At 40.2% G+C, this 22,712-nt stretch overlaps 1 protein-coding gene across 1 annotated transcript in view; it reads left to right on the top strand.

The window, feature by feature from the left end:
* Positions 1–345: 345 nt before the first annotated feature.
* Positions 346–22,712, top strand: part of LOC128654259 (protein LBH-like) — a 63,450-nt gene continuing 41,083 nt past the window's right edge. Inside the window, exons 1-2 of the mRNA XM_053708097.1 lie at positions 346–458; positions 5,295–5,493. Of these exons, the coding sequence (XP_053564072.1) occupies positions 348–458; positions 5,295–5,493 (310 nt within the window). The 5' untranslated portion in view covers positions 346–347. The remainder of the gene's footprint in view (positions 459–5,294; positions 5,494–22,712) is intronic.

Genomic DNA, 22,712 nt, shown 5'->3' with positions numbered 1-22,712 from the left:
GCTTTTTACAGTTATGCTGTATCACTTTCAAGTGATTTAGCTAATGAGTATTATGTCCCTTTAAGCAACTAATATAATAAAAAAAAACAAAATCTACATACTATCCTAGGCTAAATCTTTATTTGAATACATAATTATAGCTAATGTATTACAAGGTTAATGATATTTTAAGAGGTTGCCTCAAAAGTTTTAATACATTTTTAAAATCAAACAATTTTTTTAAATTTTTTTTTAAACTGCAATTGCAATTGGCTATATCAGCTTTTTTCTTTTGTTCATTCCTAGCCATACCATGAAGTGTCACCAGTTTCTCTTTAATGCTTTCATCCAATCTATACAGATACACCATGAATGAAGTGTCAGTTCTCCACCTGCCTGTTGAGGATGCAGCAAATGAAGTTATTCACAGCCTGGATGAGACGGCTCTTAAACACAGTGACAGCCGACTGCCTTTTCAGGTATTAAGGGATATTACATTCAGTGCTTTTATCTTCTCCATTGCCTATTTCTGGAATACAAGTGAACAAACCAGCAGTTCTAATACAGAGTGCAGCGCTTCTTCAAGACGCTGCGTTGTCTATGTCAAAGAATGACGTGAGGCATTTTAACGCTCTGTCCACTACAGTCAAAACCAAACTATAGTCATCAGCCTCAAACAGTAAAGTTGATCAGATTGAAGTTTCACACAAGATCTTACTGATACCCAGTGGTAGGGGCGGTTCTAGAACATAACATTTGGGAGGGTAACAAAGGTGGTCAAAAAGTTCAATGGCAAATATACGGCTAGATTTAGAGTTTTGTCGGTACTGACCCGCGTATCTAACGCTGGCTTTTTTCTCCCCGCACCTTTTAAATACCGCTGGTATTTAGAGTTCACAGAAGGGCTGCGTTAGGCTCCAAAAAGGGAGCGTATAGCATATTTACCGCCAAAGCAACTCTCAATACCAGCGGTGCTTACGGACGCCTCCAGCTTCAAAAACGTGCTCGTGCACGATTCCCCCATAGGAAACAATGGGTCAGTTTGAGCTGAAAAAAAACCTAACACCTGCAAAAAAGCAGCGCTCAGCTCCTAACGGTTAAATTTATTAACCCCTAAAACTAAGTCTAACCCTAACACCCCCCTAAGTTAAATATAATTTAAATCTAACTAAATAAATTAACTCTTATTAAATAAATTATTCCTATTTAAAGCTAAATACGTACCTGTAAAATAAACCCTAATATAGCTACAATATAAATTATAATTATATTGTAGCTATTTTAGGATTAATATTTATTTTACAGGCAACTTTGTAATTTTTTTAACCAGGTACAATAGCTATTAAATAGTTCATAACTATTTAATAGCTACCTAGTTAAAATAATTACAAAATTACCTGTAAAATAAATCCTAACCTAAGTTACAATTAAACCTAACACTACACTATCAATAAATTAATTAAATAAAATACCTACAATTATCTACAATTAAACCTAACACTATACTATCAATAAATAAATAAATTAAATGCAATACCTACAAATAAATACAATTAAATAAACTAACTAAAGTACAAAAAATAAAAAAGAACTAAGTTACAAAAAATAAAAAAATATTTACAAACATTAGAAAAATATTACAACAATTTTAAACTAATTACACCTACTCTAAGCCCCCTAATAAAATAACAAAGCCCCCCAAAATAAAAAAATGCCCTACCCTATTCTAAAATTAAAATAGAAAAGCTCTTTTACCTTACCAGCCCTTAAAAGGGCCCTTTGCGGGGCATGCCCCAAAGAATTCAGCTCTTTTGCCTGTAAAAAAAACCCATACAATACCCCCCAACATTACAACCCACCACCCACATACCCCTAATCTAACCCAAACCCCCCTTAAATAAACCTAACACTAAGCCCCTGAAGATCTCCCTACCTTGTCTTCACCACACCGGGTTCACCGATCGGTCCAGAAGAGCCTCCGAAGTCTTCATCCAAGCCAATCAGATTCAAGTTCAATCCGATTGGCTGATTGGATCAGCCAATCAGATTGAGCTCGCATTCTATTGGCTGATCGGAACAGCCAATAGAATGCGAGCTCAATCTGATTGGCTGATTGGATCAGCCAATCGGATTGAACTTGAATCTGATTGGCTGATTCCATCAGCCAATCAGAATTTTCCTACCTTAATTCCGATTGGCTGATAGAATCTTGGATGACGTCCCTTAAAGGAACCTTCAATCTGTTTTAGGACGTCGGAAGAAGAGGATGGATCCGCGCTGGAGGTCTTGAAGATGGAGCCGCTCGTCATCGGATGGAAGAACATAGAAGATGCGGCTTGGATGAAGATGTTTGCCGGTCCGGATCTACTCTTCTGCCCGGATAGGATGAAAACTTCTGCCCGAAGATGGAATTCTTCAGCCGCCGCTTGGATCAAGACTTCAGCCGGAGGATGGACGTCACTCTTCAGCCCCCGCTTGGGCTTGGATGAAGACTTCGGAGGCTCTTCTGGACCGATCGGTGAACCCGGTGTGGTGAAGACAAGGTAGGGAGATCTTCAGGGGCTTAGTGTTAGGTTTATTTAAGGGGGGTTTGGGTTAGATTAGGGGTATGTGGGTTGTAATGTTGGGGGGGTATTGTATGTTTTTTTTTTACAGGCAAAAGAGCTGAATTCTTTGGGGCATGCCCCGCAAAGGGCCCTTTTAAGGGCTGGTAAGGTAAAAGAGCTTTTCTATTTTAATTTTAGAATAGGGTAGGGCATTTTTTTATTTTGGGGGGCTTTGTTATTTTATTAGGGGGCTTAGAGTAGGTGTAATTAACTTAAAATTGTTGTAATATTTTTCTAATGTTTGTAAATATTTTTTTATTTTTTCTAACTTAGTTCTTTTTTATTTTTTGTACTTTAGTTAGTTTATTTAATTGTATTTATTTGTAGGTATTTTATTTAATTAATTTATTGATAGTGTAGTGTTAGGTTTAATTGTAACTTCGGTTAGGATTTATTTTACAGGTAATTTTGTAATTATTTTAACTAGGTAGCTATTAAATAGTTATGAACTATTTAATAGCTATTGTACCTGGTTAAAATAAATACAAAGTTGCCTGTAAAATACATATTAATCCTAAAATAGCTACAATATAATTATTATTTATATTGTAGCTATATTAGGGTTTATTTTACAGGTAAGTATTTAGCTTTAAATAGGAATAATTTATTTAATAAGAGTTAATTTATTTTGTTAGATTTAAATTATATTTAACTTAGGGGGTGTTAGGGTTAAGGTTAGACTTAGCTTTAGGGGTTAATAAATTTATTAGAGTAGCAGTGAGGTCCGATCGGCAGATTAGGGGTTAATACTTGAAATTAGGTGTCGGCGATGTTAGGGAGGGCAGATTAGGGGTTAATACTATTTTTATTATAGGGTTATTGAGGCGGGAGTGAGGCGGATTAGGGGTTAATACATTTATTATAGTGGCGGTGAGGTCCGGTCGGCAGATTAGGGGTTAATAATTGTAGGTAGGTGGAGGCGACGTTGGGGGCGGCAGATTAGGGGTTAATAAATAAAATATAGGGGTCGGCGGTGTTAGGGGCAGCAGATTAGGGGTTCATAGGGATAACGTAGGTGGTGGCGGTGTGCGGTCGGCAGATTAGGGGTTAAAAAATTTTAATAGAGTGGCGGCGATGTGGGGGGACCTCGGTTTAGGGGTGCATAGGTAGTTTATGGGTGTTAGTGTACTTTAGAGCACAGTAGTTAAGAGCTTTATGAACCGGCGTTAGCCCAGAAAACTCTTAACTCCTGACCTTTTTCTTCGGCTGGAGTTTTGTCGTTAGATTTCTAACGCTCACTTCAGCCACAACTCTAAATACCGGCGTTAGAAAGATCCCATTGAAAAGATAGGATATGCAAATGGCGTAGGGGGATCTGCGGTATGGAAAAGTCGTGGCTGGAAAGTGAGCGTTAGACCCTTACCTACAAAACTCTAAATACCAGCGGTAGCCCAAAACCAGCGTTAGGAGCCTCTAACGCTGGTTTTGACGACTAACGCCAAACTCTAAATCTAGGTTACTGTTCTTTAATATCATGGAACTAAATAAGGTATACAAATGTTTTGACACCAAGATCTTGGATTGTTAGCTTAATATATATCTCAAGCTGTCAGTTCTCAAACTGTACAGATCAAGGAACTAAGGTATAGAAATGTTAATACACTCAAAACATTGCAATGTACTTTCATTATTTATTTTGTCCCCTTTCTCTGGAATTTAAATTGTGGACTTTCCAATACCTCTGACTTTGAAGTACTTAGTGACACCATGTTGAACCCTTGGTTTCCTTTATCTAATCTGGTCTGTTTAGAACAATTAGGATAAAGCAGTGGTTTTTAAACCTGTCCCCAGGCCTCCCCAACAGTCCAGGTTTTCTGAATAACCTTGGATGAGAGCAGGTAAAATAACCATGGTTACTAATCAGCGGATTATTTCACCTGTGCTCCAGTTCAGATATCCACAAAATGTGGACTGTTAGGAGGCCTGAGGGCAGATTTGAAAACCAGTGGGATAAAGTGAGCATATTTTGTCGCTAATTGTCCTCAGCAGAAGAGATTAGATAAGGGACACCTAGGTCTCAATATGGAGGCACATTTTACTTTATATAGCCAAATATACTTTATAGAAACTTAAAGGGATAGGAAAGGAAAAATTAAAATTGCATGATTCAGATAGAGCATGCAATTTTAAGACACTTTTAAATTCACTTCTATTTTCAAATGTGCTTTGTTCTCTTACAATTACCTTTTTGAAAAAGAATACATACAAATCCTACACTAGTGGGAGCTAGTTGCTGATTGGTGCCTGCACACATTTGTCTCATGTGATTGGCTAACTAGATGTGTTTAGCTAGCTGCCAGTAGTGCAATGCTCTTCCTTCAGCAAAGGATAACAAGATAATGAAGCAAATTTAATAATAGAAGTAAATTGGAAAGTTGTTTAAAATTGTATGTTCTATCCAAATCGTTAAAGAAAATGTTGGGGTTTTCTGTCCATTTAAACTTTACACTTATTTCTTCAGTACTTAAACTACTATTATAATTTTAAAACTGCACATACATATTGTTCTCAGATTAATCGTTGCTTTGAATACATAATTATAGCTAGCATTTATTTATTGTTTAATATCTCTTTAAAAGGTTGGTTAAGATTACAAATAATTAGTGAGCGGGGCTGAAACACATACAAATAAACTAAATTAAAAACTACACGTATTATAGTTAGTTGGTGATCCTGCCTTAGATTTGATTACTGTTAACCTCTTCTTAGATCTTCCCAGACCCTTGTGAAGAGGAAGAGGTTCCAGTGAAGATGAGGGGGAGGCTTCCATCCATTGTGGTGGAACCAACAGACATCATTGATGTGGAGAGTGGGGAGTTAAGATGGCCCTCAGAGTCTCAAAGGAAGGAGAAAGAAGCAGCCACTCTGGAGGAGGAACAGGAGGAAGACGAAACAAAAAAACAAACAGGTGAAATATTTGCATAGCTCAAACCATAAAAATACTTTACATTGCCTTTGGGCTCATGTGGGTCATGTTCATGAAAGCAAACCGTTTCAAATTAATTGTTCAACTGTTAGAAATGATAATTTATTTTTGCTTATTTAATATATATATATATATATATTTACATACAGAGGGTAGACTTGGGGCTTTTTTTGTAATATTTTTTTTATTACGGTTTATGCACAAGATTACAAATAATGGAGGTTTAGCAGTATAAACATTAATCTGCTCATAATAGACCAAGGGGTAGATTTAACAAGGGCCTCACCGGAAACAGCAGTTATGAAGCAGTGGTCTAAAGACCGCTGCTCCATAACTTGTCTGCTGCCTTTAATCCGCCCGATCCTATACGATCGGGCTGATTGACACCCCTGCTAGCGGGGGGAGGCATTGCACAAGCAGTTCTGGTGAACTGCTTGTGCAATAATAAAAGCCGACAGCATATGCTGTCGGCATTCAGCAAAGTCTGTCGGACATGATATGCTACAGCGTATCATGTCAGACAGACATTGGTAAATCTACCCCCAAGTGTACAACTTTTTTCAAATAAAGAAGTTACAGATTCCATGTGCATATACAAAGTAATAAATGGTAACACAATATAAATTCACGTAAATATATAGTAAAATGTAGGAGATTGCCGAGAGTTAAACTCAAACATCATACTTCTCCAGTAACCTTGGTTTTATTCAATCTGCAGCAAAATGTAAATCTGGACCTCTAGTAGTATTATCTAGTAGTATGGGGAGATTGTAGGGGGTATGTAACAAATAGAAAACATATAGGGGCCACTCGTGGACCCTCAGTAATATGTTATATACTTGTGACAAAGCTTAGAGATAAAAAAGCAAACTAATAATAAAGCGATATGTCACGTAAGGTAACAGTCATGGACATCAATATAGGTAGTTCAATAGTTTCATCAATATAGAATGAAGGTTCTATAGAATATATTTTCCTATGCTGGGGGGGGGCGGTAAATGTTTGAGTCAAGTAAACTAGTAGAAACCACGTTAGCTGAATATATCAAGCTATGGAGCATGTAGATTTAAATGTCTGGTATCAGTTTGCAGGTATTATATGGCTAATAGTAAATAGAATCCAGTACTACGCTTAAATTCCCTCTTATTATGAGTTAAATGTATATAACTCAAGAAGCGAAACACATAATGTTAAAACAGACACTTGCAGTAAACTATAATTGTCATAGATGGCACAACTAACAGGAAGAAATTGTGCATATATATTAGGGGTGCAGAAAATAATCGTTAAGCCGATGCATCACGATGCTGCATCGATGCAGTGAAGCCCATAATCGATTCAGGGTCAGTGATGTCATCAAGCAACGTTGCGTTACGTGACCCTGCGCTCCTGCCCTTATTACTACCGCGGCTGCTCACTCACTGCTCGAGGGTTATGTGCTGAGGCTCATACATTGTTTGGCGCTGCAGCACCATCTTACTCCTCCTCTCTCCCACATATTAAGCCCTGCTCACTCACTGCTGGAGAGTTATGTGCTGAGGCTCATACACTGTTCGGCGCTGCAGAGCCATCTTACTCCTCTTTCCCACAGTTCACTGTGTAAGTATGTAGACTGGTTTGTTCAGCCGTGCCTCCTTATACTTCCCCCCCCCCTCTCACAACGTCTGTGCAGAGAGCCAGCTAGCAACACAACTTATTGACACTATGCCGCTCCGTTACTTTGCAAAGTAAGTGGGAGGAAAGGGAGCTAAAGTTTAAAGGTTAAGGGTTGCCGTTTACAGCATGGTGTCTGCAGCGTAGTACTAGACAGCACAAATGAATAACTTGCAGCAGATACAGCAGCCTCAACAGCCACTGTGCAGTAAGGTAATGTTAACTGCTGATGTGTGTGGAAGAGATAGAAATTAACCCCTTATTGACACCAATACACTGTAGCATTTTTATAGGCATTACACTATTTATTCACTCTTTAGTTTTTAAAATGTGTGTGTATGTAAATAAAAATACCTGTTCATCCACACCATGAAAGCTGGAAAATAAATTCTGTCTAAATGTTTTAACCTGCTTCTAAATTATAAAACAATATGTCAAGCCATAGTGGTCTAGTTATCAAGCCGTCAACCTCAAATACGCTGGAATTCCGCAGCGTATTTGTGGCGAGGCTGATTCGCCTTAGTTATCAAAGGCTAGAGACCGGCAAAAGTAGAATTTTGTGATGTAAACTTCAATCCGCCGGACTCAGTCCGACACAGATCGCTTCTTACGTCACTCCAGATGTTCCGCACACAAGTGCGGCACAATCTGACTACTTTTGCTAGTTATCAAAAAACTAGCAGGTACGCTCGGCACTTTTACGGCCCAGCGTACCTGGTTTTCAAACCGCCACCCTGGAGGTGGCGGATCCCATAGGAATCAATGGGAGTCTGACCATAGCGAAAGTTCATGTTCGCTGCTGCCCGACATCCCATTGATTCCTATGGGAGCTGTCTACACCTAACACCCTAACATGTACCCCGAGTCTAAACACCACTAATCTGTCCCCCCCTACACCGCCGCAACTAAATAAAGTTATTACCCCCTAAACCGCCGCTCCCGGAGCCCACCGCAACTATAATAAATGTCTTTTATTTAGTTGCGGGGGGCTCCGGGGGCGCCGGTATAGGGGGTAGAACAGTGTAGTTTAGTGTGAGTGCTTAGTGACAGGCTAGCAAAAAAGCTGTAAAAAAGCCGAAGAGCAGCGAGATCGGATGAGTGATAACGCTCACAATCCGCTGCTCATCGCCCCGTACTTGGTGCACGGCTTTTTGACAGCTTTTTTGATAACTTAGGCAAATTTTTGCAGGTCCGCGGCGGCGATGTGAGGCGAGCTTAGGCGGGCGTATTGGACCGGCGAAGGCAGGAAAAGTAGACACGATGATAACTAACCCCCATAATGTGTATTAGTGCTGTAGGCTATTGCATGCTATTTTGTACTGAATAAGCGCTCTTTTGGGTTCCCCCTCGAATTTTTAAAAACTGGAACTTCCACTATGTGATTAAAGTGATTAGTATGCTTGATCACATGACTCGTGTGTGTATAATTTTTTTGGTGAAAAATTTAAATCCTGGGCATAAATAGGCCAGTAATCGTGATGCATCGCGATGCATCGCCAAATCGAATCGAATCGTTACCATGATAATCGTAATCGAATCGTGAGAACAGTGAAGATGCGCAGCCCTAATACATATAGATAGCTATTGCCTCTAGCGTGTAATTACAAAAATAATGTAATATGTACTTTAGTATAAAGCAGAAGTTCCCATACAAATGTAATACTAGACGGTATAGAAGGTTTCTATAGGTTTAAAGCGAAGATTTAGCCATAGTATAATAATAAAAAAAAATTGTTATCTACACTTCCATATCTTTAGACCTTCTCGCCCGGGCATGGGCCCTATACCCAGGCGGCAGGTAAATAAACTATATTAGTAGTCGGAGTATGAACTGGTATTTGGCAATAGATCTCAACACATGTATTTTCAATGCAAAGCAGAGTTGGGATTATCTTTCTTAAGGTCCTACTTATCAACATTTAAACATAATTAAACAAGCCAAATAGGAACGTTAGTGGAATTCTCATTTAGGACAGGGTTTTGTCCAATCAATAACTCTCTAGTACACACAATTATCAACTAAGGACTGTATATTTATATTGATCCTGGAAATAAGGTTTTGGCTAGTAGTAGTAGTAGGGCTAAGTCGGTTACATAACGTTATGTACTACACCATGTTCACTAACCAATAACCACAAATCAACTATTTAAAACTGTACATTGAAAAAGGTAATATATAGTTAGTCTACTTGTAGGGACATCTCTTGGTGTAAATATAGTTGTGGCTATTGTGTGGAAGATATAGACCTGGTAGTCACGTGAATATTGTATATAGTGGTGATATATATAGGGCTGTAATCTGTATAAACTTTGACCTAAGTAGGTACATTAGGACAGTGTTCATGCATAACAAGGGTTTACCCTGCACAAGGAAAAGCACAACAAACTTTTGTCTCATGTAGCATAGGCTATTATGTTATGTACAACTCAATATACTACTTCGGTTAGTGTAATAAACAATCAAAAAACAAGTATTATAACTATAGTGATGAAAATTTGCCTAGTAACCTCCAAATTAAATGACTGACCACATAAGGCTATCAGCAACAACCTTATTAAAAGATTCATAATAACTTCCACACCTTCCACTTCCACTTCCTGGAGACGAGGTATTGTCCATGCTCGCTAACTTCTCCTTATTCACGATAGGGATTAACTTAAAATCTGGTGCTTCATCTAGATGAAACTTGGTCTCTTGTGTAATCTCTGTGGTGTTTGCCATCTCATTGTTGGCCCTTAGCTGCTTTATAACTACCCGTCCTTGAGCACCATTTTCTCACTGGATCAGTGTGGCAGAGGTGTTATGACTAGCCGGGTACTGTAATATCTCATGTGTCTTGGTAGTTAGGCTCTCTCCCTGGTGTGTCGCTTCAGACTCATTTAACTGCCACAAAGAGTCCAGGTCTTGGAGCATTGTTACTTCAAGATCTGCCAATATTGCAAGTAGCGCTTGCGAGAGGTCCCCCATGTTGTGGCCGAACTCGTGTCTCATTGGGCTTATGACTGAGCAGTTGGCTATCCACCTGTTGCCGTGGTGCGGGTTCGTGTTGATCCGCTAGGTTATTAGGTTGTGCTTTCATCAGATGTTTAATCGGCCAGCTACATTGCGGGCCCGTTATGTCTCCATGTTGGTAGCACCTAAATAAAGCTTGCGGCTGCCGTGCTAGGTCGATCAGGTGCGGTCATTCTCGGTCTGCAGCAAGTCTTCTGGATCGCGTAGTTGGTGTTCGCTGGTCTCTGCTAACGGCTATCTTTAGTAGTCCAGATGTGTGGGAAATGAGAAGTTTTTAGGTGAAAAAGAGTAAAAAAGGCTTATATTTATTTGACTTTTAGACAGAGCTCCTCTAAAACATGACCGGTCCCTTCCGATGCTAGCTCCTCCCCTTTTTATTTTTTTTTATATTCTTTTATTGAAGAAAAAGATTATGTAACAACGGATAATAACAATAGTAAGAACGTTATAATATTTCTGTCAATGCCAGAATTCCTGGAATTAATGGTATATCTCAGTTACAATTAGTATTCCTATGTCCACGTAGTGCTACTCAAGCAGTCCAGTTCAGCTAGTAAAGTAGGCGGAGTAGATCAATTTAGTTAAGTCTGAGTTTTCCGTATCGTTTAGTGAGCAGGTGAGCTCAACCCAGTATATTTTAAGTACATGGTAGCATAGGTCCTTTCAATTTTAAGAAGGCAATGAGTATAGTAAATATGTACATTTTATGTTCTCATTAGATATATCCATTCAAGTTAACCTTAGTATAACTAGGAACAAATTCTATTGTATCAGCAGTTTGCTGTTACAACGGATAACATTACTTGTGCATTATTTTCAAATCTAAACAGTAACTAGTGTGAAATCAAACATTATTTTATAGTACGTGTGTGTAAGGGTCATCGCATGGAAAGGTAGTTAAATCATGTACATTATGGTGTCATTGTTTTGTAAGGTACTCTACTATGTAGGTACACATACTTAGGTAGTAGGGAGAGGTAGGAGAAGAGGGGGGGTGTAGGGGGGAAGGGAGGAGGTAGGGGTAGCCAAGGGGGAAGGGGTGAGAGATGCGACTTAAGCCTTGTGGATGTGTTTTTAGGCCAGGTCTCCTGGATTGTACAGTACAGTGGATCGTTGCCGCATCATGGTCTCCCAGGGCTCCCATGTAGACAAAAGATATCCATAAGTTTTTTGGACCTATAAACATATTCTTTATGTAGTTCATGTTGTCTATGACTCCTTGCCATTTAGGAGGGTTGGGTTTTTTCCAGTCCCTTGCTATCATGAGTTTCATTGAGATAAGGAGGTAGATTAACAAGTTCTGTTTGTGTTTTGGGATTTTGCTAATGCCAAAGTGCAGGAGCGCCATACTTGGGTGGGACACGTCGGGTAGTTCTAATTTATGGGCAGGACCACCAAACATGCGGCGGGTCCCCAGCTCCCCACATCCCTTCCAGCATAGAGAAGAGTGTGTAGGGTATATTTTTTGCAGTCTAGCTGGAACTTTGTAATACAGCTCATACATGGTTACACAGTGTATTGCCTTTTTGGTCGTATTGATGGCTCTATTCCATTGTCCATGAGTAAATTATCATCTCCACTCTGATTCCCATGCAATAATGTGTCTGGTATCATGTAATAGGCGACTTGGGGCTTTTTTTGAGCATTAAATTATGATGCATGCGTCTCTCCTTCACATCTAGAATCCTGCATAGCTAGCTAAACCTTTTACAATTTGCCTTTCTAAATTAAGAAAATAACAAAAATTATGTACAGGTGATACACTTAGAGATACCACCTGAACCTCATTTTTGTTATTTTCTTACAAAAGGATTTTTACTTTCTATTTAAAATAAAACTGAAAAACTGACAGCTTTAGTTTCCTTCAAAGCTTCATTACTTTCTCTGTGGGTGCAACACATACAGCGCTAAAAAGGTTAGCAGAAGTTGAGAACTGAAGTAAAGTAGAACAAAATAGAATAAAGTGAATCACAATATAAATACACTGCTCAAGATTTTGCCAGCCACTTGAACAACAAAATTGATTCCATCAGAAACAAATAATTTTTTAACATACTACCAGTCTCCGACCTCCCTCAATTGTTCGCAAGCATCCAAAAACCCAGTAAGCCATAAATGTATTCAATTATTTTGCTCCTGTTACTGAGGAAGACATTTCTGCCCTTATATCTTCCTCTCACCTCACTACCTGTCCCTTCAATTTCATTTTCTCACACCTATCCTCAAAGAACCTTATCTTGACTAAACCTCCGCATCCAACTACCATCCTATTTCCCTACTCCCTCTTGCCTCGAAACACCTGGAAAGGCTTGTATATACACATTTATCACATTTCCTCACATTAAACACACTCCTTGATCCATTGCAATCTGGATTTCACCCCCCCAACACAGCAGTCATTAAGGTTACTAATGACCTAATAACAGTTAAATTCAAAGAGCCACTTCTCAATGTTAATCCTTCTCGATCTGTCTGCAGCCTTTGATACTGTTGACTACCCTCTCTCACTCCAAACCCTCCAATCCCTCAACATTTGTGACACAGCCCTCTCCTGGTTCTCCTCCTACCTCTCTAACCGGACCTTAAGTGTAGCCTTTGCTGGCACATCCTCTGCCCCTTCACCACCTTTTGTTTGGGTACCACAAGGCTCTATCCTTGGTCCCCTTCTCTTCTCAATTTATATGTCATCCTTAGGTTTCTTAACCCTTTGGTTGCTAAGCCATTTCCCACCTGTGTGCTAAGCTGGTTTTGAGTTTTTTGTTGCAGTGCACATTCACACACTTTTAGAAGTTATTTTTGTGGGAGTAACCTATACAAACTATATATTGGTTTTTTTTTCAGCAGACTCTGCAGATTTAAAATATATCATTATTATATGTGTATTTGTTATCATGTTTGAAAAATAAAGCAAAACATTAGAATAAAAAGTGTATATTTTTACTCCTGACTCAATAATTAACTGTATGCAATTTTATTTTTGTAAACTCTATCATCAAAACCTGTGTGGATAAATATTTGTAGTAGGAAAACCTGTATAAAATAAGTAAAAATTGAGAAATTTTCACTGTGTTTGTCTATTGTTTTATTGCCGGGATGTCAATTTAGTATATGTTTTTAAATTTAATATTCTGTTACTGGCATATAAACAGTTCTAGGCATGTTAAGATATGCCAACTAAACTAAACATTTTTAGAAACTACACTCCCAGGTCTATCAGATGAGGGTTTATTTGTATTTATATCTAAAAACTGGAGTATATAACAAATAAGCAAATATTGCACTCCAATTTTGTGCTATATATACACGTAGCCCCTTATTTGATGCACCAAGGGGTGTACTTTCCAAAAATGTGCACTTTATTTACTAAATCTTCACTTCTCAGGTGGCTACCGCTGTCTAATTGCAGACATCACCCCTAAAAATTAAAAGACAATTATTTTAGACTTTTTTTAGGCTGTCATGTCAATTAAACAGCTCTAGCCACATGGGAAGTTAAAAAGGGTACACAAAGTATATATACATGTAGCCACTTATTTGATGCGCCAAGGGGTGTACTTTCCAAAAATGTGCACTTTATTTACTGTATTTTAACTTCCCAGGTAGCTACAGCTGTCTAATTGCAGACATCACCCCTAAAAGTTTAAAGACATTTTTTTAGACTTTTTTTAAATTATCATGTCTGCAATTAAATAGCTCTAGCCACCTGGGAAGTTAAAATAGGGTGCATAAAGTGCACATTTGTATAAAGTATACCCTTTTGCACATCAATTGAGGGGCTACATGTATTTATAGCACAAATGTGAAGTGTGTAACAATTAACGGAATATGGCGCTTTGGTTAGAAAAAATATTTTCTGTGCAAAGTGACATGCTCAGCTATTTCTTACGCACTCAACGTTTGTGCTAGTAATACATGTAGCCCCGTATTTGATGCGCAAAGGGATGTACTTTCTATAAATGTGTACTTTATGTAACCTATTTTAACTTCTCAAGTGGCTACAGTCGTCTAATTGCAGACAAAACCCCTATAATTTTACAGATTTGAACAGTTTTTCACAGTGGTTATGCCAGGGGCGGACTGATCAGCTGGGTAAATAGGACCTAGACCGAGGGCCCGGCAAGTAGGGGGCCCCAAAAATGACATCTCCATGGCTCCTGTTGTGCTGCTTAAGCAGTTAAGTGTGGGTTTAGTGAGGGCCCTGACCCTAGAGTGGGACCTTGTGTCTGCATGTGGGATTGGTTGCTCGGGGGACACTAGAGTGTTGGGGGTCCTGACGGGGGTCTGTCGCTGTGAGGGCTATGGAGTGTGGGGTCTGGCCCAGGAGGTTTGGGGCCCTGTCTATGGCCCTTGACTTTGGGGGTCCTGGCCCTGGAGGTTGGGGAGCCTGGTGAGGGCAGGGAGGCTACCATATTTATTTGCATACATTTGGGTCAGTGGGGGCCCTTCCCTAATTTTTGCCCAGGGCCCTGAATGGTCTCAGTCCGTCCCTGGGTTATGCCTACTATTAAACAGCCCCAGCCAGCTAGGAAGTCATGATATGGTACATAATATATATATTTTTAGAAAATACAGACCCTGCCACATCAAATGAGGGCTACATGTATTGCTAGCACAAAACTAAGGAATGCATCAATTCATGGAAAATGGTGCTTTGCTTTGAAATACAATATTTTTTAAGCAAACACCATATAAGTTAACTCTAATTTTGTGCTAGCATTACTTGTAAATTTGATGTGAATGGGTACATACTTTCTAGAAATATTTATTTTATTTCCCATAGCATAGCTTCCCAGGTGCCTACAGGCTATTAATTGAAGACATAGCCACTGTGAAAAACAGCTACAATAATTGTCTTAAAACTTAAAGGGGCTATGTCTGCAATTAAACAGCTGTAGTGTAGCCACCTTTGGATGTTGAGGCGCAATGTGCAGCTGAAGCGAGCATCTGCTGAGACCACTGATGGATGAGCAGGAACCATAGAGCAAATAGAAACGCAGAACTCAGCAGCACCGGGTTTACTGGAACCAGATTACAGCTGGAGACTGGAATTGCAGATGAGGACTATAACTGCAGAGGAGGCAATGACAATGAAGCCATAAGCAGAAACTGCTGAGCAAATAGAAACTCAGAACTCAGCAGCACCGGGTTTACTGGAACCAGCATGCAGCTGAAGACTAAAATTGTAAATGACAACAACTGCTGAAGCCACATTTGAATATGCAGCTGTTAGGGGAGCTGTCAGAATCTTCTCTAGCAGATCTAGCGTCATCCGAGAAGGAAACAAAGTTGGAGTTCATAAGGAGCTGCTTCCTCGTCACTCATCAGACCCTCAGCCATAATTCTCCTTACACAGTGAATAGATATTTTGAAAGAAATTATACAGGGGTTTTGAAAGATGGTGAGAGCTGCGCAAAGAGGGTGTTTTGAGCACCTTCCAAGGGCTCTAAAAGACTGATTATAAAAATATACATATATTTTTTTTAATAACAGCATCTCTCTAACATTGATTAATTTGTTAACACATGATCCAAGTGTTCATGTGATTACAAATATTATATCGTTATCCGTATAGAAAGGGAATGTCATTTTTCTTAGCTAGGGGATCACTTTTGTAACGTTGGCTACCACGGTGATTATTTAGCTAATATACTTAAATTAATAAAAAATTTAAAAAACAGGGACTAGTTTATTTTAGGGAAATCTATTTTGGGGGTCTCTATTTTGATCTTTATTTATGTGCCTTTAGAGACCCCCTTATCATTTTTCAAATAATTTTAAAATGTATTTATTTTTAACTTTTTAATTTTTTTTATTAACTTTTTAATTTTTTTTATTACACTTTAAAGACTTACACTGTTGGAAAGGGAGGCGATTACCTTTCCATTGGTAGGTCTTGGGGGTCTATAGATGCTTAGATGCCCAAGATACAGGCATTTAAGCAGCATGCCCCATCTCTCCATAACTGTCAATTGACAGTTGTAAATTAAGTTGTGTGATGATGTCATCACTTCAATGCGTGATGATGCCATCATGCTCCGTGTGAAGCCCCGAGCCTGCCCTTCAATATGAGGACAAGATCAGACGGGTGAAGGGAGATGGGAGCCCTCAGGCCCCCCTCAAGGTTAGTGAGTCCTAGCGACTGCATGGAGCCGTCGTTAGCACCTGAGGGTGAAACTTAGAGATGGCTCCATGCCGTCATTAGCACTCAAAGGGTTAATAAAGTTCCACAGCTTTCAATATAATGTTTATTAGACATGTGCGATTCGGTTCGATTCGGAAATTCGAAAAATACGGCAAATTCGGAGATTCGGATCGAACCGAATTTCCAAAATTAAAATAGTGCCGAATCTACCGAATAAATCCGAATTACTTCGGATTAATTCGGATTTATTTGGATTTATTCAATAGATTCGGATGGCCATGGATTACACTAGTATTGTACAGTATATTAGGTTATATCACTCTGCTATGGGTTACACCTAATATACAGTACATAATACTAGTCTAATCCCACCTAACACTTAGGTCCAGCCGAATTTATTCGAATCCGAGTGAATCTGAAACAAATCCGAACCGAATTTATTCGAATCTGAATGAATCCGAAACAAATCCGAACCGAATTGATTCAAATTTTTCCGAATTCGAATAGCTCTGAACCGAAACCACACCCCCATCCAGTGACATAATTTCCCACTCTCATCACATCTTCCCCCTTTTCAAAGGACAAAGCATACATTTTTTTGAATACATCAAATAACACTTGATGTCATTTTACATGAACTGTCGAAGAAGGTGATTGAGAGTCTGCTGGAAGAAAAGAAGTATCCCCGCTGTGATCTTGCTGAGGGGAAGGCACCCCTCTTAAAACATGGGATTCCATCGGCAGTGGTACTCAGGCATCCAGTCCCAAACTCTCAGGTACTGGCTGAAGATGTCTTCGATTTCGACGTGTAACTGTCCCTGCATCAGTAAGGACTACATAAGACCTTGGTTCTGGAGAGCGTCCAATTACTGTAGCAGGCGTCTTCCATTTCTTCTCATCATCCAGTTTAACTCTGACACTTTGCCCCACATTCAGCTCCTGCAAGGTCCTAACAGAGTGTTTCCTGTCGTAGAAGAATCAATAGCCCCTTTTAGCATCTTCATCCCTCCTAAGGACCTCGTCCCGAGGAACAGAGCTGGTTGGCTGGAAGACACCCACAGAGGGTAAAGTGGTGCAAATCTGACGTCCTAGCATTAGCTGTGCCGGGCTAAAACCTGTGGCTTGAATGGGAGTCGCCCTATAGGCCAAGAGGGCTAGGTACGGCTCAGATTGCTTCAAAATGAACTTTGTTGTTTGAACTGCCCTTTCAGCCATTCCATTGGCTTGCGGGTAATGTAGACTCAACCTAGAATGGATGAAATCATATTCACCACTGAAAGAACTGAACTCCGTGGAAGCAAAGTGCATTCCGTTATCACTCACTAACTCCATTGGTATGCCCCACGGGGCGAACAAGCTCTTGAGACGAGTGATAACGGCTTGACTGGTGATCTCATTTAAGGGTGCAATCTTTAAATACCTGGAATAGTAGTCACAACTACTTTTTCCTGTACAGTTCACACAAATCAGCAGCTATTTTCTGCCACGGGCCTGCAGGCAGCAGAGTAGAAATCAAGGGCGTCCTTCTCTGAGTAGGCCGGCGTTCCCGGCAAAAGGCACATTTTGACACATGGCTTGTGATGTCGGAACTGATCCTAGGCCACCATACTGCCGTAGCTGCCCTTTCTCTGCACTTTGTAATGCCCAAGTGGCCATCATGAATTCTGCTGAACATCTCCTGCCGCATGCTAACAGGAATAACAATGCTGTCCTGGAACAGCACCAACCCATCCAGCTCAGTGAGTTGTGACCTTTCTGACTGGTAAGAACTTAAAGACATCCAGGCTGCCCAGCCCTCAGACCAACCTTCTTTTATGTACTTAATAACTTCTTGAAGGTCAGTATCTAAATATGTCTCCTTTCTTATTTGCTCTAGCTTCCCTGACGAAATGGATTTGGATGCCAGAACTGAATCTACATACACTTTCACATCTGATTCAGTTGAAGATTTTTCAGCAGCAGCCAGCGGGAGCCTGGAAAGTGTATCGGCCACTACCAATTGTTTCCCCGGCACATGCACTGCCTGAATGTTAAACCTGAGCAGCCTCATTACAAGTCTCTGGCATCTTAGGGGTGTTTTGTCAATATCATAGGAGTTGATTAGAGGGACTAGCGGTTTGTATTCAGTCTCCAGACTAAATTTCTCTAAACCCACTAGGTAATGCTGGAAGCGCTCACAGGCCCAAACTGCAGCCAGGCACTCTTTCTCAATTTGGGCGTATTTGACTCAGCAGACATCAGTGTACGGGAACAGTAGGCGATGGGCTGTAGTTTGTTCTCATTCAACTGCAGGAGGGCGGCCCCTAACCCATAACTGCTTGCATCAGCACTAACCACAGTCTTTTTAGAAGTGTCGTGGAACCCCAACAGAGGGGCAGACCCCAGCAGGGACTTGACCTGCACAAAAGATTCTTCCTGTGAAGGTCCCCAGACCCAGGCAACATCTTTATTTAGCAACTCTGTGATAGGGTTTAGTATTCTGGATAAATCTGGAAGGAACCTGCCCACATAATTCACAAGGCCCAATATTTGTCTCAGCTCATGTACATCAGAAGGACTTTTCATCTGTTCAATAGCAAGGATTTTATCAGGGTCCGGCTTGATGCCATCTCCATTGATAATATGCCCAAAGTAACATAACTCAGCCTTCCTAAAATGGCATCTCTCCTTATTTAAGCACTCAAAGGGTTTATAAAGTTCCACAGATTTCAATATACAGGGAGTGCAGAATTATTAGGCAAATGAGTATTTTGACCACATCATCCTCTTTATGCATGTTGTCTTACTCCAAGCTGTATAGGCTTGAAAGCCTACTACCAATTAAGCATATTAGGTGATGTGCATCTCTGTAATGAGAAGGGGTGTGGTCTAATGACATCAACACCCTATATCAGGTGTGCATAATTATTAGGCAACTTCCTTTCCTTTGGCAAAATGGGTCAAAAGAAGGACTTGACAGGCTCAGAAAAGTCAAAAATAGTGAGATATCTTGCAGAGGGATGCAGCACTCTTAAAATTGCAAAGCTTCTGAAGCGTGATCATCGAACAATCAAGCGTTTCATTCAAAATAGTCAACAGGGTCGCAAGAAGCATGTGGAAAAACCAAGGCGCAAAATAACTGCCCATGAACTGAGAAAAGTCAAGCGTGCAGCTGCCAAGATGCCACTTGCCACCAGTTTGGCCATATTTCAGAGCTGAAACATCACTGGAGTGCCCACAAGCACAAGGTGTGCAATACTCAGAGACATGGCCAAGGTAAGAAAGGCTGAAAGACGACCACCACTGAACAAGACACACAAGCTGAAATGTCAAGACTGGGCCAAGAAATATCTCAAGACTGATTTTTCTAAGGTTTTATGGACTGATGAAATGAGAGTGAGTCTTGATGGGCCAGATGGATGGGCCCGTGGCTGGATTGGTAAAGGGCAGAGAGCTCCAGTCCGACTCAGACGCCAGCAAGGTGGAGGTGGAGTACTGGTTTGGGTTGGTATCATCAAAGATGAGCTTGTGGGGCCTTTTCGGGTTGAGGATGGAGTCAAGCTCAACTCCCAGTCCTACTGCCAGTTTCTGGAAGACACCTTCTTCAAGCAGTGGTACAGGAAGAAGTCTGCATCCTTCAAGAAAAACATGATTTTCATGCAGGACAATGCTCCATCACACGCGTCCAAGTACTCCACAGCGTGGCTGGCAAGAAAGGGTATAAAAGAAGAAAATCTAATGACATGGCCTCCTTGTTCACCTAATCTGAACCCCATTGAGAACCTGTGGTCCATCATCAAATGTGAGATTTACAAGGAGGGAAAACAGTACACCTCTCTGAACAGTGTCTGGGAGGCTGTGGTTGCTGCTGCACGCAATGTTGATGGTGAACAGATCAAAACACTGACAGAATCCATGGATAGCAGGCTTTTGAGTGTCCTTGCAAAGAAAGGTGGCTATATTGGTCACTGATTTGTTTTTGTTTTGTTTTTGAATGTCAGAAATGTATATGTGTGAATGTTGAGATGTTATATTGGTTTCACTGGTAAAAATAAATAATTGAAATGGGTATATATTTGTTTTTTGTTAAGTTGCCTAATAATTATGCACAGTAATAGTCACCTGCACACACAGATATCCACCTAAAATAGCTAAAAATAAAAACAAACTAAAAACTACTTCCAAAAATATTCAGCTTTGATATTAATGAGTTTTTTGGGTTCATTGAGAACATGGTTGTTGTTCAATAATACAATTAATCCTCAAAAATACAACTTGCCTAATAATTCTGCACTCCCTGTAATGTGCAATTCGGTTCGGTTCGATTCGGAAATTCGGAAAATTCTGCAAATTCAGAGATTCGGATCGAACCGAATTTCCAAATTAAAATAGTAATTACTTTGGATTTATTTGGATTTATTCGGTAGATTCGGATGGCCATGGATTACACTAGTAATGTACAGTATATTAGGTTATATCACTCTGCTATGGGTTATACCTAATATACAGTACATAATACTAGTCTAATCCCACCTAACACTTACCGAAATTCCGAATTTCCGAATCGAACCGAATCCAGCTGAATTTATTCGAATCCGAATGAATCCGAAACAAATTCAAACCGAATTTATTCGAATTCGAATGAATCCGAAACAAATCCGAACCGAATTTATTCAAATTTTTCCGAATTCGAATCACTCTGAACCGAAATTCGAAAAAATCTGAATCGAACCGAACCGATTTTTTTCGCCATGTACATGTCTAATGTTTATGCTGATGATACCCAGATCTACCTCTCTGCATCAGACATATCCCCTTCCTTGATAACTTGTGTCATTAACTGTCTAATATTTCATTCTGGATGTCTTCTCGCTACCTTAATCTAAATCTCCAAAAATTAGCTCCTTATTTTGCCCCTTCTTCCAAAATCTCTATAACTGTTGATATTAACATAATTACCTTAACCCTGCATACTCAATGTTTTGGGGGTCACACTTGAATTAGATTTTTCTTTCACTCCCTACATCCAGTCTGAAGAATTCCTGCTGTTTCCACCTGAAAAAAATATCTCCAAAATTTGCTGCTTCCTCACACAAGATACAACTAAGATTTTGATCCACTCTCCTATCATTTCCCACCTTGATTATTGCAACTCCATTCTCTCTGATCTCCCTAGCTGCAGTTTATCTTCTTTAAATCCATATGAATCCATGACTGCCTCTGCCAGACTGATCTTCCTTACACATTGCTTCTCATTTGCTGTATCCTTCACTGGATTCCTCTAGCCTCCAGAGTAAAATACAAAATCCTGACTCTAAAATTCAAGATCCTCAATAACACTGCCCCCCCTTTATCTCAGACCTCATCTCCAGATACTCTCCCTTCTGTCACCTTTGTCATGAGATGCAGGACACAGCATAGAAGGTACAACACTATTTTATTGCAGAGCATAGAAGTATACTGCTTGTACAATACATCTAACTTGGTAACTGCGCCATAGACAATAATGGCCCTAAACCACGCCCCCATCCAGTGACATCATTTCCCACTCTCATCACATCTTCCCCCTTTTCAAAGGACAAAGCACAAAGCATACATTTTTTTGAATACATCAAATAACACTTGATGTCATTTTACATGAACTGTCGAAGTGATTGAGAGTCTGCTGGAAGAAAAGAAGTATCCCCGCTGTGATCTTGCTGAGAGGAAGGCACCCCTCTTAAAACAGGGGATTCCACCGGCAGTGGTACTCAGGCATCCAGTCCCAAACTCTCATGTACTGGCTGAAGATGTCTTCGATTTCGACGTGTAACTGTCCCTGCATCAGTAAGGACTACATAAGACCTTGGTTCTGGAGAGCGTCCAATTACTGTAGCAGGCGTCTTCCATTTCTTCTCATCATCCAGTTTAACTCTGACACTTTGCCCCACATTCAGCTCCTGCAAGGTCCTAACAGAGTGTTTCCTGTCGTAGAAGAATCAATAGCCCCTTTTAGCATCTTCATCCCTCCTAAGGACCTTGTCCCGAGGAACAGAGCTGGTTGGCTGGAAGACACCCACAGAGGGTAAAGTGGTGCGAATCTGACGTCCTAGCATTAGCTGTGCCGGGCTAAAACCTGTGGCTTGAATGGGAGTCGCCCTTCTCTGAGTAGGCCGGCGTTCCCGGCAAAAGGCACATTTTGACACATGGCTTGTGATGTCGGAACTGATCCTAGGCCACCATACTGCCGTAGCTGCCCTTTCTCTGCACTTTGTAATGCCCAAGTGGCCATCATGAATCCTGCTGAACATCTCCTGCCGCATGCTAACAGGAATAACAATGCTGTCTTGGAACAGCACCAACCCATCCAGCTCAGTGAGTTGTGACCTTTCTGACTGGTAAGAACTTAAAGACATCCAGGCTGCCCAGCCCTCA

Source organism: Bombina bombina, chromosome 3, assembly GCF_027579735.1.
Source record: "Bombina bombina isolate aBomBom1 chromosome 3, aBomBom1.pri, whole genome shotgun sequence".
Lineage (NCBI taxonomy): Eukaryota > Metazoa > Chordata > Amphibia > Anura > Bombinatoridae > Bombina > Bombina bombina.
Note: the sequence above shows the minus strand (reverse complement) of the source record. Positions and strands in the feature narration are given on the sequence as shown.